The sequence below is a fragment of the Artibeus jamaicensis genome, unplaced genomic scaffold (genome assembly GCF_021234435.1).
Source record: "Artibeus jamaicensis isolate MK-2021 breed Jamaican fruit bat unplaced genomic scaffold, CSHL_Jam_final contig_465, whole genome shotgun sequence".
NCBI lineage: Eukaryota > Metazoa > Chordata > Mammalia > Chiroptera > Phyllostomidae > Artibeus > Artibeus jamaicensis.
Genome location: NW_026521843.1, coordinates 1033487 through 1049988, shown reverse-complemented (window position 1 = coordinate 1049988; position 16502 = coordinate 1033487). Strand labels below are relative to the sequence as shown.

Genomic DNA, 16502 nt, shown 5'->3' with positions numbered 1-16502 from the left:
CAGAGGCTGCTTTCACTGTGCTCATTTTTTGGGGGTTCTTGTTTCTCTGATCTGTTGTGTTTTGCTTCCTTAGGTTCCAAATCATTGATTTGATTCTCAGCTGCAGCCTCTCTACTGTTGTATCCGTGGAAATTGTTCTTTATTTCAAATAGTCTATTCTTCATTTCTGACTCGATCTTTTTTATGCTGCTGAGGTCCTCACTAAGTTCTTTGAGCATCCTTGTAACCAGTGTCTTGAACTTTGTGTCTGATCGATTGCTTATCCCCATTTCTTTTAGCTCTTTTTCTGGAGTTTTGATCTGTCTTTTCATTTGGGCCGTGTTATTTTGTCTCCTTACTTTGGCAGCCTCCCTGTGTTTGTTCCTATGTCTTAGGTAGAGCTGCTTAGACTCCATGTCTTGGTAGAGTGGCCTCATGTAGTAGGTGTTCTGCGGGGTCCAGTGGCACAGCCTCCCCTATCCCCCAACCCGGGGTACTTGAGGTGCGCCCTTTGTGTGGGCTGAGTTCACCCTCCTGTTGTAGTTGTGCCTTGGTTGCTTTTGGCAGGTCAGTGGGAGGGATTTACCCAGACCAGTCAGCTGTAAGGGCTGGCTGTGACCACTGACCACCACCCTCCACCCTCTGTGGAGGATCAGCTGTGCAGGGGCAGGATGGTGGTGCTGTGACATGGTCTGTAGCTGTCCACTGGGTGTGCTGGCCCTGGGGTTTCCTGGGTGGTGCAGGCCAAGGTCAGCCCCCACCGGTTTTGTCTGGGGCCACCCTGCCTGAGCTGTAAAGCAGTCTGAGGGGGCTGCTACCTATGCTGGGCTTGGAGATTCCCAGGCAAAGCCAAGATGTGAACCTAGGCTGGCGGCTGTTAGTGCTGGGCCTGAGGCCATTTAGCAAGAGGTACAGGGACTCACTGAGACCAGCCAGCTGTTGCTGGTTTGAGAGGATTTACGGAGTTGTGCAGTATGAGGCAAGACCAGCCTTACAAATGGAAAAAGAGGTTGGGTGTGCCAGTTAGCTGGGTGGGGCGGAGCCTCTGGGCATCTCCAAGGCGGGTCCAACAGTGTAGCCAGGTTGGTGGAGTCTCAGATATGGGAGCAGCCTGCTGGCTCCGTGGCTCTGTGGATGGAGATCTCAGAAAAGGGACAATGGCCCCCGATTGCCTTGATGCCAGACACTTCGGTCTCTCCCTGTGGGCCACTGGGGCCCTTCCAGCTGCTACCGAGGCGCTGGAGCTCAGAGGGAGTGAGTCTGATAGGGGAGTCTGTGAGTGGGCTCTTTAAGAGGAACTGGCCGGGGCTCCAGCATTCTTTCACTGACTCAGTCCCCACTGGTTTTTGCACCCAGAACTGTTGGGACTTATTCTCCTGGTACTGGAACCCTGGGCTGGGGGCCTGGTGTGGGGCTGGGACTCTTCGCTCCTGAGATGTCCTCCCAGGTTTTTATTCACCACACGAGGGTGTGGGACCAGCTCGTTCAGCACCTGCGCCCTTCCTGCCCGTCCGGACGGGTGTGGTTTCTTCTATTCGTAGTTGTCGGGCTTCCATTTAGCTCGATTTCTGAGGGTTCTGAGTGATGGTTACTTGGTATTTTAGGTGTAGTTTTGATGTGGTTGTGGGAGGAGGCGAGCCATGTCTGCCTACCCCACCATCTTGACTGGAAGCCTTCAAAATTTTAATTTGTTTTTGACAAGGAAAAATTGTGTGTATTTAAGGTATATAATGTATACATTGTGAAATGATGACCACAATTGAATGAACCCATCCATCGCCTCGGTTATCTTGTGTGTGTGTGTGTTTGATGACATCTGATATCCACTCAGCAAATTGCAAAAACAGGATCTATTAGTAGCAACTGTACTTTTGTACATCAGGTGTCCAGACCTCATTATTTTATAATGGAAGGTTTGTGCCCTTTGATCAGTCTCCCTGCCGCTGTCTCTGGTAATCAGTATTCCACTGTCTTACAGTGACTTCACATTTCTTTTTTACATTCCGTATGTAAATGGGATCATGCAGTATTTGTCTTTCTGTGTCTTTCTTAGTTCACTTAATTTCCTCCAGGTTCATACATGTTGTCGCAAATGGCAGGATTTCCTTTTTTAAAAACTATATTTGTATGTTGATTTTTTAGAGAGAAACATCGATTTGCTGTTCCGCCGACCCACACACCCGTCACTGACTCCTCCACCCACCCCGGCAGGGAATTGAACCTGCGACCTAGCGCCTCTGGGATGGTGCTCTACGCAACCAAGCAACAGAGCTGCCCCTCCAGGGTGGATTTCCTCTATGTTTATGGCTGAATAAGATTCCACTCTACATACATGCACACACACAGGTGACTCCTGAACAACAGGAGTCTGAACTGTACGGGTCCACTTAAACAAGCATTTTCCAGCAAATTTCTGTGTCATTTTTGATCTGTGGTTGAGAATTTTCGGAGATGGAAGGCCGACTATATGCATTGATCTATGCTGTTTTATACAGGGGACTTGAGCATCTGTGGATTTCAGTGTCTATGGGGGGCCTTGGAACCAAGACCACAGCTATGGAGGGAGTACTGTCGTCTTGGGGGAGTCAAAGGTAACACGTAGATTTTCCACTGCAAGGGGCGGCCGGCGTCCCCAAACCCTGCACTGGTCAAGGATTGGCTCAGCTATATAAGCTCACATCTTCCTTATTCAGCTCTTCTTAAAAAAGATTTTAGAATTTATTTATTTTTAGAGAAAGGGGAAGGGAAGAAGAAAGAGAAGAAACATCGATGTGTGGTTGCCTGTCGCATGCTCCCTACTGGGTACCTGGCCTGCAACCCAGGCATGTGCCCTGACTGGGCATCAAACCAGTGACCCTGTGATTTACAGACCAGCACTCAATCCACTGAGCCACACCGGCCATGACTTTATTCAGCTGCTGATGGACACTTAGGTTGCTTCCATCTTTCGGCTACTGTGAATAAGGCCGGAATGAACATGGGATGCACATACCTCTGAGACAGGATTTCCACCGCCCCCGCCCCTGCCTTCGGGTCACGGAAGTGGGATTGCTGGATCATATGGTAGTTTTATTTTGATTCTTTGAGGAATCTTCTTATTGTTTTCCATGGTGACTGTGCTAATTTCCATTTCCATGAACAATGCCTGAGGTTTTACTTTTCTCCAGTGCTGCCAATACTTGTTACCTTTTGACGTTTTGGTAATAGCAACTCTAACATGTGTGAGGTGATACCTCATGGGGTTTGGAGTTGCATTTCTCTGCTGACTAGTCATGTTGAGCGTCTTTCCTACACCTGCTTCAGACTCAGTTATTTTTTATGAAAACTACTGGAAGATTACTGGTGGAGAGAAAAGTTAACCACACGAACAGCAAAGAAATTCATAGTCCTGGAAAATATTGGAACCCAGGTTATGGAAGACGGTGCAGCTATAGCTTTGGGATTACATTCAATGTAATTTGTCTGCCAAGGGTGTTACATAGGATGGGGGTCTCAAAGTCTGGGGCACTCATTGCCCAATGCTAGGCCTTGCTGCATGTTAAAATGCAGAACAGTACTTTGCAGAGGCAGCTATAACCAGATGAGACTGACAGGAACGCAACAGAACAGGGTTAGCTAACTGCCAAAAAGACCTCAATTAACGTAACAGTGTGTGAGAGCCAAGGCTAGGCCTCCCTCCTGAAAGACAAGGTTTGGGAGAATCCCTTCTCTTTGACTTGCTATAAGTAAATAAAATATCTAAGGGCAACCATACCCCAGTTTTGAACAGGACACCCCAAGCTACAAACCCCTTCGGTTGGGTAACATGGGCATGGCCTGGTGTCCAGGCACACACTTTTGGTACAGAACAGGGCCAAAGGGGGGGTGCGATATACTATTACCAAAAGGACCCCCCAGTAGGTTTGTTCCGCGGTCCAGCCTCAGCAGGGTCCAGGGATTCCTGAAGGTGGGTAAGGCGTCGGCGATGCGTAACAGACAACAACACTCCTCAAAGGACAGTGAAGCTCTGTTCCGTTTATTGCAAGTACAAGCAGGTTTTTATATTTTCATTTTAGGTAGTGATTAACATTTGCAGGTGTATAGCATGATCAGTTAAGCAGGAAAAATCAATACAAAGGTAACCAGGAAAAGTAAAAGAATTTCCATAGTTTCGGTTATATTAAACAAAAATTGTTTTGACCAGGAGAACCATTAATCAGACAATTTGAAATAGCTCTATGTACAGAGTTTGAATGTCTTATTGTTTATTAAAGGTCTAGAATTTGGCATGGGGCAAAAGGTATGCTAGACCGAGCAGAGGTTAGGAAATTTATTATAAGGCCTTTGTAATGTCTAACTTAGCTATCTTTCTGTCCAAAATGTTTCTCTATGTACTATGGACTCTAACTCCTTGGTAATTGTATGTATGTGATTAGTTTACAGTATCTAACAAGCTTCTCCTATTTCTTTGCCTACTAAATTCTAATTAATATATATTCCTATTCAAGGTAAAGGAGGGGCTGTTACTCCAACAACTTTTAGATATTCAGGGGCTATTTCATTAGAGGGGATTAACTTGGGGGAGCGCTCTGGGTAATTCTGGCTCCCTGCTACCTAATATTAACTTGTTCTGCATCTGCTTAACTTGGTCAGGGAAGGAAATATTCTTCCCCTTGGACTCACTGGACACTGTGGGCCTTTCCTCCTCTGGGCCCCCAGAGAGGGTATTATTTTGGGGAAAGGCCAAGGTGGCATAGTTCTCAATCTGACCTAGTTGTTGATCAGCTCTGAGAATGGCCATCATTTCTAGGAGATTCCAAATTATCAGAAAAGTAAATGTCAGAATACCAAGAGACAGCAAGAACAGAATCAACACCATATATCCACTTATGCCACGTCCACCTGGCCGGAACACACTTCTGTGAAGTCGCAGTCCCCATGCCCTGACTTTGTCAGACGACATGGTTAGCGTTGGATGTGGCAGGTTTGTTTGTGCGCTGCCAGAGAGGAAAGTCGTCTCTCAGTGCCAGAGATTTGTGAAAAGGAAATGTTTATTTAAAGCTATACAGACTTAAAGTACTGACCTAATGTCTTCATTAAAATATGAAAGTCCTTTAGACCCACAGATGCGCGCGCGCACACACACACAGTACTTCCTTCTCCCTCTGCCCTAAACTGGGGTACCATTTCTCAGGAAAAGTAGTAGACCATCAGTTGTGTGTTCGGCTAGGATCAAGCTGCATGGTTCTCCTTGGCAAAGCTGCGAGGGGGGTCTCCACTCTGCCAAAGCCGAGTGGTGGTTCTCAGCTACAGCCTCATGGAGATTCTCCCTCACCGGGCTGCGGGGGTCCCCGCTCTGCCACAGCCGAGTGGTTCTCCTCTGCAAAGCTGTGAGGGTCTGCACTCTGGCAAAACCGCGTGGTTCGCCCCTTAATAGCTGCAGCAAATGGGTTTAAATCCCCGCGCCAAGTTCCTTCCCCCCAACTCACCTGTGGTGGTGGGGGCGGTGAGGACATCCTATATATCTTTCTAATTTTTCCTGGACACGTTGCATTCTGGACCCCATTCCAAATACCTATTTGGGGCCTCCCTCTTGCCTGCTCCCTGTTAACACTTTGGGAGTACTGCTTAAGAGGACCAAGATGGTTCTTGGGCACCTGGGGGTGGGAGAACCCAGGGTCTTTCCCAGCTGATTCCCTTTCACTGTCAAATGGTGCTCAGGTTCCGCCAGCCCCGCCAAGCCGGCGTCACTATCAGTCGGCATGGGGAATGCGATGCATTCCCCAGGCCACCTATACTGCTGGGCCCTGGTTTAATCCTGGGCCCAGCCCGATGGAGTCAGGGAGAGCAGTCAGCAGCCTAGCCCCGGCACCAAGTGTCTCAGCTGTAAATGGAAGTATGTTTCTTTAGTACTGAGGATGCGGGGTGCCAGAAACACAACGGACAGTGGCTAGAAAGCGTTTGTCCTCGTGCTGGGGAGGGTACTCAAGTAACAAAGCACGCAGTCCGCCCCGGTGAGCGCTTTTCGGACTAGGTGGCCCAGCAGGATTCCGGGAGGAGGCTCCCGGCAGCCTCCAACAGCAAACCCAGGAGTCCCCGCCTAGCCCCGCCCCCCGCGCCGTAACCCCGCCAGCGTCTCCGCCTCCCGGTGCCCGTTGGGGTTCCGCAGAGCCCAGAGCCCGGATGAGAGCTCACTGGGCATGCGCGCGATCCGGGCGCCGCCGGCGTGGAGCGTGTGGAAGACGCCTCAGAAAAACACAGGAAGTGGGCCCTACGGCAGCTGCGTTGGGACAGAAAGAGTCTTGTTTCAGCGCCGGCAGGGCGGTGGGGAATGAATGGGCGCTGAGCTGAGGGCGCGCCGGCTCTGGGACTGGCCAGAGGTGGGCAGGCAGCCACAGCATGGAGGACGACGCGCCCGTGATTTACGGGCTGGAGTTCCAGGTGGGTCCCCGCGTCCCCGTGCAGCAAAGGCCCTGGGCGGCGGTGGCGGCGAAGGACCTGGCCCCACGAGCGAGGCCGGGGCCCCGCCTGGCTGCCCCCGCCGCCTCGCTCCACCGTCCAGGGCGTCGCGTGGCCTGACTCTCCCCACAGAGCCCGCGCCATAGCGCGTGTACCTTTTCGCCCCGCCGCTCCTGGGGGCAGGAACGCTGATTTTTCCAGTTCCTTTTGACACAGTTGCAGGGACAGACGACAGGAAGTTCTGGCGGACCCCACACCCAGCTCCCTACTGTTGACATCTTCCCCGACCCCGACGCACGGTCAGAGCTTAGACCGGCGGGCCGGGACGGCCCGGTTAGCGGGTGTCACCTGCTGCCCCGCTCATGTCTCGTTTCCTTCATCCTGCATTGTCCAGTTCCTGTTCTGGGGACCAGCACCGTAGGTGGTTCGCAGAAGACGGTGAAAGGAGCAGACCCCTAGATTAAGCGGTGAAGTGGGGGTGCCAGGAGGAAGGCCGGTGGAGGGAGGGCGCGGCCAGCCTGTGAGAGCCCTGTGCTGGTTCTCCCTTACTGAAGTAGCTTCAGAAAACGGGGGACAGATACAAAGAAGTAAAACACAGCTCATAGGTTTAACCAGCGCTTAACTGAGGGCAGCCAGTGTGTGTTGAAAGCGCAGTGGTCTCTGTTTCCGGGAAGCCCACCGCGGGAGAGGCAGCCTGCTGGTAACTAGTGGGCGGGCCAAAAGGTCCTTAGGTTTTTCCCACAAAATAAGAGACGCCTTTTTCATTTTCACCAATAGCTTTACTGATTTGGATATTTTGAGTATGTTGGCTCTCGCCCGCTATTGGCTTCTAGTGGGGAGAGGCCAGGGGCACTGCCAAACACTTTCCCGTCCATAAGACAGCCCCACAGCAAAGAATTACTCGGTCAAAATGTCCATAGCACCAAGAAACTTCACCAACCACTTTTGACATGTTCGATCCATCACACACCTTCTTCATATACTGCACAAATCTTTTTTTTTTTTGCATTTCAGTTGCGTTTTGAACCTTCCTTGAAATAATAAAGCATAATATGCTGAAAACGTTGTGTATCTTCAACATTAAAGTGACTGCATAATAATTCACCACTTTTGATGTTTCTTTAAAATGCTCGCCGATAGGACAGCTCTGACAATGCGACCTAATGAAATTGTTCCGAATGAAGTCATAGACAGCTAAGTGTTCCTGGAGCATGGCGGAGTTTGGGCCCCCTCTGGAAGAGCCGGGGGGCCCCCAGGCTCAGCACTCGGTAGCTGTGTGACCCTGGGCTTCAGTCTCCTCGCTGCTGCAGGGGGACTGTGAGTGACTCCCCGTGGCGGCTGTGGAAATCAAATGAGTCACTGCGTTTAATTCAGGCACTAGAACAGTGCCTGGCACACAATGAGTATTTGGTAATGTTCCAATTATTGTAACAAGACAGTTTTCACAGGCAAGCCCCACGCCAGGCAGCGTCCAAGTGCCCCATGAGCAGCGGTGACTGTTTCGGGGCTCGGCGGCTGGCCTGCCCCACAAGTGATGGAGAACTCGCCAGCTGTCGGGGACACTCTCCTTAGCACTGTGCAGACCTTCACTTAGCTCTCTGCGCAGTCACGGGGGTAGATGCCGTTTTTTTGTGGTCCCAGGGCAGTTAGCGAGAAAATGATAGGGGCAGGATTGTGATGCAGGTGGGCTTTAACCCCAACCCAGCGCCAGGGTGTCTTAACCTCAAAGGCATCCTGCTTCCTCCTGGACCCGGCAGCACTGGGGCGCCTATGTCGGCGCGGCACGGAGGCCACGACTCCGCGGTCGTCCTGCCCAGTGGGCAGGTGTCTTCCGCCAGAGCTGCTTAGCAGGTCCCGGTCTTAAGAGCCCTCCTCAGTAACCCAGAGGTTTTGATCTTTGGTGTTGGGCCTTTGAGGTCACTAAAATGTTATTGTCTTGGGCGTTAAATATTATATCTGAATTTTTAAAAAAGATTTTACTTATTCATTTTTAGAGAGGGGAAGGGAGGGAGAGAGGGAGACAAACATCAATGTACGGCTGCCTCTGATGGGCCTGCCTCCACTGAGGACCTGGCCCACAACCCAGGCACGTGCCCTGACTGGGAATCGAACTGGATACCCTTTGGTTTGCAAGCCGGTGCTCAATCCACTGAGCCACATCAGCCAGGACTGAGTTTTTTTATTGTTGTTGTAAAAGAAGTGGCTGCATTTTGCTCTTGTTTACTTTGCACGGCTCTGTGGGCCATGACTTCCTTGACTTGAAGAGCCATTACTGCAGAAACATAGAAAGAATCGGAAGTTACTGCAGAGGCTTGGCCATCAGTGATGTGCAAATCATGTGGACAACAGTTCACATTAAAAGATGGGGATCCGGTTTTTCACCATTGGCTGCGGGAAAGGAGGCTTGGAGGGTCAAGCGAGGTACTTCTACTGCAAATAAAAGGCAGAACAGTGACACTGAGGGGTCATTACAATCAGAAAATACAGAGCTCATTAATATTTTTCTATCTTTAACCTTTGGCATTTTCATTGTGATGTGTCTGGGGGAGGGCCTCTTTGCATCCACCTTGTTGGGGACTCTCTGTGCTTCCTGGACTTGCATGTCTATTTCCTTCACCAAATTACGGAAGTTTTCTTTCATTATGTTTTTCAGATAGATTTTCAATTTCTTGCTCCTTCTCTCCTCATGCTGGCACCTCTTGATGCCAACGTTGGGCCTCCTGAAGCTGTCCCAGAGGCTGCTTTCACTGTGCTCATTTTTGGGGGGTTCTTGTTTCTCTGATCTGTTGTGTTTTGCTTCCTTATGTTCCAAATCATTGATTTGATTCTCAGCTGCATCCTCTCTACTGTTGTATCCGTGGAAATTGTTCTTTATTTCAAATAGTCTGTTCTTCATTTCTGACTCGATCTTTTTTATGCTGCTGAGGTCCTCACTAAGTTCTTTGAGCATCCTTGTAACCAGTGTCTTGAACTCTGCGTCTGATCGATTGCTTATCCCCATTTCTTTTAGCTCTTTTTCTGGAGTTTTGATCTGTCTTTTCATTTGGGCCGTGTTACTTTGTCTCCTCACTTTGGCAGCCTCCCTGTGTTTGTTCCTATGTCTTAGGTAGAGCTTCTTAGACTCCATGTCTTGGTAGAGTGGCCTCATGTAGTAGGTGTTCTGCGGGGTCCAGTGGCACGGCCTCCCCTATCCCCCAACCCGGGGTACTTGAGGTGCACCCTTTGTGTGGGCTGAGTTCACCGTCCTGTTGTAGTCATGCCTTTGGCTTCTGTTGGCAGGTCAATGGGAGGGATTTACCCAGACCAGTCAGCTGTAAGGGCTGGCTGTGACCACTGACCAGCACCCTCTGCCCTCTGTGGAGGATCAGCTGTGCAGGGGCAGGATGCTGGTGCTGTGACATGGTCTGTAGCTGTCCTCTGGGTGTGCTGGCCCTGGGGTTTCCTGGGTGGTGCAGGCCAAGGTCAGCCCCCACCAGTTTTGCCCGGGGCCACCCTGCCTGAGCTGTAAAGCAGTCTGAGGAGGCTGCTACCTATGCTGGGCTTGGAGATTTCCAGGCAAAGCCAAGATGTGAACCTAGGCTGGCGGCTGTTAGTGCTGGGCCTGAGGCCATTTAGCAAGAGGTACAGGGGCTCACTGAGACCAGCTGTTGCTGGTTTGAGAGGATTTACGGAGTTGTGCAGTATGAGGCAAGACCAGCCTTACAAATGGAAAAAGAGGTTGGGTGTGCCAGTTAGCTGGGTGGGGCGGAGCCTCTGGGCATCTCCAAGGCGGGGCCAACAGTGTAGCCAGGTTGGTGGAGTCTCAGATATGGGAGCAGCCTGCTGGCTCCGTGGCTCTGTGGATGGAGATCTCAGAAAAGGGACAATGGCCTCCGCTTGCCTTGATGCCAGACACTTCGGTCTCTCCCCGTGGGCCACTGGGGCCCTTCCAGCTGCTACCCAGGTGCTGGAGCTCAGAGGGAGTGAGTCTGATAGGGGAGTCTGTGAGTGGGCTCTTTAAGAGGAACTGGCCGGGGCTCCAGCATTCTTTCACTGACTCAGTCCCCACTGGTTTTTGCACCCAGAACTGTTGGGACTTATTCTCCTGGTACTGGAACCCTGGGCTGGGGGCCTGTGTGGGGCTGGGACTCTTCGCTCCTGAGATGTCCTCCCAGATTTTTATTCACCACACGAGGGTGTGGGACCAGCCCGTTCTGCACCTGCGCCCTTCCTGCCCGTCCGGACGGGTGTGGCTTCTTCTATTCGTAGTTGTCGGGCTTCCATTCAGCTCAATTTCTGAGGTTCCGAGTGATGGTTACTCAGTGTTTTAGGTGTAGTTTTGATGTGGTTGTGGGAGGAGGCGAGCCATGTCTGCCTACCCCACCATCTTGACTGGAAGTCTTTGTTCTGTTCTGACTACTTATGTGCATCACTTTGAAACCCTTCCTTTGCTCAGGCAGCCTGTGTTTTCTGCGGTGGAGATGAGAGATGGGCATTTAGCATGAATGAGGAAAGGGAGACTTTCTTCATCATTTTCAGGGGACGAAAATAATGAAGAGTCTCGGGGAGACTCTCTTGTTATTTTCAGGGAATCTGTTGGAACCCTGAGGACGTGGTCTGCACTATCCAGGAGGTACCCAGGTGGTCCTCGCTGTCTGGGGGGCCGGCCTCAGGACTTGGGGCGGCTCTGGGAGAGGAGTCCTTTCCGGAGGGAGGTCGTTCACTGGGGTGGTGGGGCCAACCTGTCCCTACTCTGCCACTCGACTGCACAGAGTGAAAGCCCCTCTGTGCCCGCTGGTCTCCCGTGGCCTCGGGCCTTCCCTGGGTCTGGAGTGGGGCTTTTGAAGGGGAGGGCCCTTGAATAAGCACGAGGACCAGGGTACAGTCCCTTCCTGTCGTCCAGGGCTGTCATTTGCTTGCTCAGCCCGCTAAGCACACGAGTGCAGTTTTGAATTTACCAGGGAGTCTGCTCGCCGAGTTCCCACTCCAAGGGGCTCGTTTTCAGGCCCCTGTGACTCAGTGGACCTGGTCGGACCTGGACCTGGCGGCTCTTCCCTGCCCTTGTCTGGACACTCAGCCTCTCCAGCTGCCTCTTACCTGTGCGGTCCTCCAAATGGGCGTGGCAGGCTGGGAGAGAGCTCGGAAGGGGCCCAGCTTTCCCTCGGAACCTGGGCGGGGCGAGTGGGGTTCTGGTGAAGCCCCCCGTGATCTCCTGTCACCCAGGCACGTACAGGTCCTCCTGCGTTTCCAGTTCCCTGCTTCCTCGTGGTGATAGAGAAAGAGCTGGGCCCTGGCCAGGGCCCCGGTTGTCCTTCTGCTCTAGAAGCTGTGTGGCCGGGCCGTGGTCAGCTGCCCTCTCTGGTGCTCCGTGTCTTCATCTCCGCGTGGGAACTGAGCATGCGGCCTTCCTGTCTGCCTCCTTGAGTGGTGAGGTGAACCGAGACAGAGAGGTGGACAAACTGAAGGTCGCCGGCTTGATCCTGGTCAGGGCACGTCCCTGGGTTGCGCGGCCGGGTCCCCAGTTGCTCTCAGTCAATGATTCTGTCACACATTGGTGTTTCTCTCCCTCTCTTTCTTCTCCCTTCCCCTTCCTCTAAAAATAAATAAGTAAAATCTTTTTTAAAAAAGCCCCCCTGCTCTGCCATGTCTGGGGGGCGCTGCGTGGTGGGCTGTCGAGGCTGATGTGTTCCACCAGCCCGGTGCTGTTGCACGAATGGCACAGTTTACCTCCTCACTGCTTAGCTTTGGGCCCCCTCACCTCCCCCTGCACTGACTGCGAGTGGGGGCGGGGCCGCCTGCCCTTGCGTCCCTGACACTCGGCATCCAACGCCTGTGCTCTCTCTCCTTCCTCCGCAGGCACGTGCCCTCAGCCCGCAGACCGCGGAGACGGACGCCATCCGGTTCCTGGTCGGGACGCAGTCTCTCAAGTACGACAATCAGGTAACTGCGTCCAACCAGCGCACGCGTGTTCATGACGAACCCACCCTTAGTCTTGTGACTGTTTTGCTCTTGATGGTTCAAGCCTCCTTTGCGACGGTGAACGAACACCGCACAGACAGAGCGGAGCTTCACTGGGATTTGGGTGTCCGGCTGTAGGAACTGGCTGGGTTCAGGAACTGACCCTTACCTGTGTGGCGTTACTGTTGGCACCGTTGTGGTCACAAGGATTTACTGTGTCCGTGACTGAGAGGCGGCCTGGGGTCCGTGGTGGGCACCAGCCCCTCTCCCTGCCGGGACGGCCACTCGCTGCTGAGGCCCTGTCTGCACACGGTGCTCTGGGCAGTGGCCCCAGCGGGCCCGGCAGGCACTTCGCTGTTCTGGCCACATGAGAAGAAAGGATGTTGGGTACTCGTGAGACCAGGGTTCAGTTCACGGCTTGACCCTGACCATGTGGCCTTGAGCAAATGGCCTAACCTTGCTGGACTTTGTTCCTTTCCTTAAATAGAGGTGCGTGACTGTGTGGAAGGGCGCTGTCCCTGACCTGACCCTTACCCTGGGGAAGCGCACACAGGCTGTGCCGGTCGGCGCTGGGCCTCTGCCCCTTGTTGCAGGGGCGGCACTCGGACGGCAGGCTCGGGGGACTTCTGTGTTCAGCTCACGCGTTACCGTGAGCAGCACAGCGCCGTCGGAAAACCTCTCCCACGCCCCGCAGCGTGCACCGCCCCTCAGGGCTTGGCTGCCGCACTCCGTCTTCGGTCTCATCCCTGCAGCCGTCCTCTCCGAGCCAAGGAGCAGGCTGTCGGCTCCGGCCCAGCCCGGTTTCCATTCTGGGTGGATCAAGAGGCTGGGCCTCACGACGTCCTCGCCACCTTCCCCGCCAGTTAGGAAGAGTGGTTCTGATACTCTTCCAGGACAGAAGTTCTGGGAGGCGTGTGGCTTTGCTGGGACGGTCCTCACCCGTCCCGCGTGGGTGTCGGTGCATCCGCAGGGCTCCTCGGTCCTCTGCTGCTGGGTGGGAATGGCGGCTCCCTGCTCCACGCTGCGCTTTCCGGGAGGTGGCGGAACAGACGTGCAGGTGCTGCAGCGACAGCCGCAGGGCCCAGCTTCCCGTCGGGCCCCGGTGCCAGCACCGTGGAGGAGGGGGCTTTTCCTGAGGCCTTCAGGCCACGGGGGGTGTGTGTGTGTCGCTTGCCCTCCGCCCTGTTTGTTAGCACTGGGACTCCTTCCTCCAGGGGAAGCCAGGGTTGGGGGTGGGAGGGCAGGTGCAGCGGCCCTCGGGCTCCACACGCATGTTCCCTCCCACACCACAGGGGCCTCCCTCAGTGAGACAGCTGTGTTTCCTCAGGTGACATTCTGTGCACACGCAACACACGAACGTCTTTCCACGTGGTGTTCACATGTGTTCCCATGTGCCGCATGCACGTTCCTCTTGCACACGACCTGTGTTCTCATATGTGATGGGAGGCACACAGTTTCCACACACAACACTTTCTTGGTCACATGCGACCCATGTGTTTCTTCTAACACGTGACGTGTGTTTGCAGGGACCCTGCCGTGGGGCTGCCCCAGGCACCAGCCTGCGTCCCGGGCTGGGTGGTACCTGCCTTCTGCGGAGAGGAGGCCCAGGGGGGGTGGGCATGGTCGCCACAGGCCCCACTGCTGTCTGTGGGAGGGACCGCTGTCCCTGGGTCTCCCAGCAGTGTCATCGCAGGGCGACCCCCGAGCCTGCGGGGATGGCGAGAAGACCGTCACCGAGTCTCCTTCCCCCACAACCTCGCCCTGAGCTGCCCTTCTGCACTGGGACGAGTGGGACCGCCGGTGGCTCCGGGATGGTCACAGGTGGCTGTGCACCTGCACAGGTGTCCCGCAGCCGACTGTCAGGGGCCCACCGTGGAGTGCACGTGGGGCGGAAAGGTCAACACGGGCTCCAGGAGGGAGGCGGGGGTGGCTGTAGGAGACCCCCGACCCCAGAGTCAAGGTCCGGGCTGGATGGGGCCATTCCCAGACCTGCCACCTCAGGGGACAGAACCCATTTCTAGACGTACGAGGAAGTTGGCCCTATGCAGTCACATGGTTTGTCCCAGGCGACTCAGCTGGAATGTGACAGAATTGGGACCAAGATGCCCTGCTGCACCTGTCCGCCTGCACTGACTGTGCAGTTCACAGTGGCTGTGCCGCAGAGGGAGCTGTGACAGAAGAATCCCTTTTCCTCCGTGGCGCTGTGCCCCCCCCCCCTTCCCAGGCCTTTCCTGGGGGGTGGGGCTGCCTGCCGGTGTTTACTCCCCGGGCTGTGCCTCAGGCCTTCAGTTCCTGTGTCGCTCTGTTCCCTGGAAGGGCCAGGAGCTGTCACAAATGCCGGCCGGCCTCCTTTGTGGATGAAGTGCGCTTTTCTGGCCCTTCCTGTGCACAGGGCTCCGTGCCGGGCAGGGAGTGGGCCTGGAGTCTGTGCCCCGGCTTCTCCCTCCTGAGCAGGGGCGGTAGCCGCTGGATCTGGGGGAAGCTGGGAGGGGCGTGGTGGGGCCGGGGTTTCAGGTGGGAGGGGTTTGTTGGCTTCCATTTTGCTTTTCCCAAGGTTTTCACTGCAGGTGACTAAGCCCCTGTTTCATATGCAGGTGGTGGATGAGTGTCAGGTGCTCCAAGGAGGCTCCTGACTTGTCCCCTCGGAGCTTGGCCCTGAAGATTGGGGTTGGGGTCAGGGTCAGGGTCAGGGTCAGGCCCCAGCCCTTGGAGAGTGACAGTGCGCTGGTGCTGTTCCCCCCTGCAGAGCTATCCCTGTGCGTTCTTGCCTTTTCATCTGTGCGCTCAGGAGTCCTGTGTCTGCAGGTTGATAAAGAGTAGCTTTGTCACACAGTGCCCCCCTCTGCTGGCAAGTCCTGCACTCGGCCTCCTTGTTAGAAATCAGATTTCTGGGCCCCGGGCCAGACTGCCTGGAACTCTCCCCCCCTCCTGCACCGCCCCTCCCTACAGTGAGACAGGAACCGACTGGCCCAGGAGCCCAGTCCTGGATGAAGCAGGACCAGCAGCTCAGCAGTGGTGGAAACCTCACCGTTCCCATTTCTGTATGGTTCCAGGTGGCCTGCCGAATTCAGGGGCTCTGATACACTCTCTTCACCCCTCAAGTTCAGTGTCTAAGGTGTGCCACCCAAGGTGCTGTCTGGGACGTGCCCCAAGGGACGGAGCCCCTTCTGTCCAGGGGGCGTCCTGGCTGGCAGAGGGAGGGTGTGGAGTGTGGGGTCCCGCTCCCAGCTGCAGGACGGCGCTGGGACCTCGGGTGGGGGCGGGACAGACGGGGCTTGTGTGCTGGAGCCGAGCGCTCACCCCACCGAGCAGGCAGTGCCGCCCCGAGTGCACGGGGGGTGTGTTTGGCCAGGCCCAGTCTTTCACCCGCCATTCAAGCCTTCTCTGCAGGAACAGTCCGCATTTCAGCCGCAATGCAGAGGCCTTAGACACCCAGGTGGAGCTCGGGCCCCGCCCCACGGCCCAGGCCTCCACGGGAGGAGCTGGGCCTTCAGGTGCTCCCATGGGGTGGGGTGAGAGAGAGCTGGTGCGAAGAGGTTGGGGCGTGTGGCCCTGCGTGGGGGTCTCGAGGCTGGTTGTGTGGTGTTCTAGGGGAAGGGCAGGACCAGTGGGAGGGGACTTTTGTTGTGGTTGTGACAGGGTGGGATACATAGATGGTGAGGCCCTGGGGAGCAGGGGGCGAGTGGCGGGGGCTGTGTCGTGGGCAGGGGAGCCCCTCTTCTAGCCAGGGCTGTTCTGCCAGCCCCTGGGGGGGCTGTGTGCCCAGTGGCAGGAAGGAGCTTGCTCAGAGGTGAGCCTTAGCTGTTCACTTCTCATTTTCAGTTTTTGCACTGACACACTTTTTTCAGGGGTTTGTTGACCTTCCGTTCATCGGGAGGGGGATGGAAAGGCAGGGCAGGGCTGAACTCATGTGCTCACGTCTGGTCTGGGCCGCTGCAGGGGCTGGGCCGGGGCACCGGACCCCTGTGTCTGAGCCCCAACTCTCCAAGGGAGGGTGCTGACTACCACCTTAGGGTTCCCCGACACACTGTATGACCCGCATGCCTGCGCTTTGACCCCCCTGCCCTGGTGAGCCCAACTGTAGCAGTTTTAATGATGGTAACCCAATGCCTCAAGTTCATGATGGTTTGGTCTTCGCGAGAAGCTGT

At 54.8% G+C, this 16502-nt stretch overlaps 1 protein-coding gene across 1 annotated transcript in view; it reads left to right on the top strand.

Annotated features, from left to right (window-relative positions):
* Positions 1–6167: 6167 nt before the first annotated feature.
* The window catches only part of EIPR1 (EARP complex and GARP complex interacting protein 1), a 50797-nt gene continuing 40462 nt past the window's right edge, over positions 6168–16502 (top strand). Inside the window, exons 1-2 of the mRNA XM_037151783.2 lie at positions 6168–6399; positions 12253–12336. Coding sequence (XP_037007678.2) covers positions 6358–6399; positions 12253–12336 — 126 coding nt within the window. The 5' untranslated portion in view covers positions 6168–6357. The remainder of the gene's footprint in view (positions 6400–12252; positions 12337–16502) is intronic.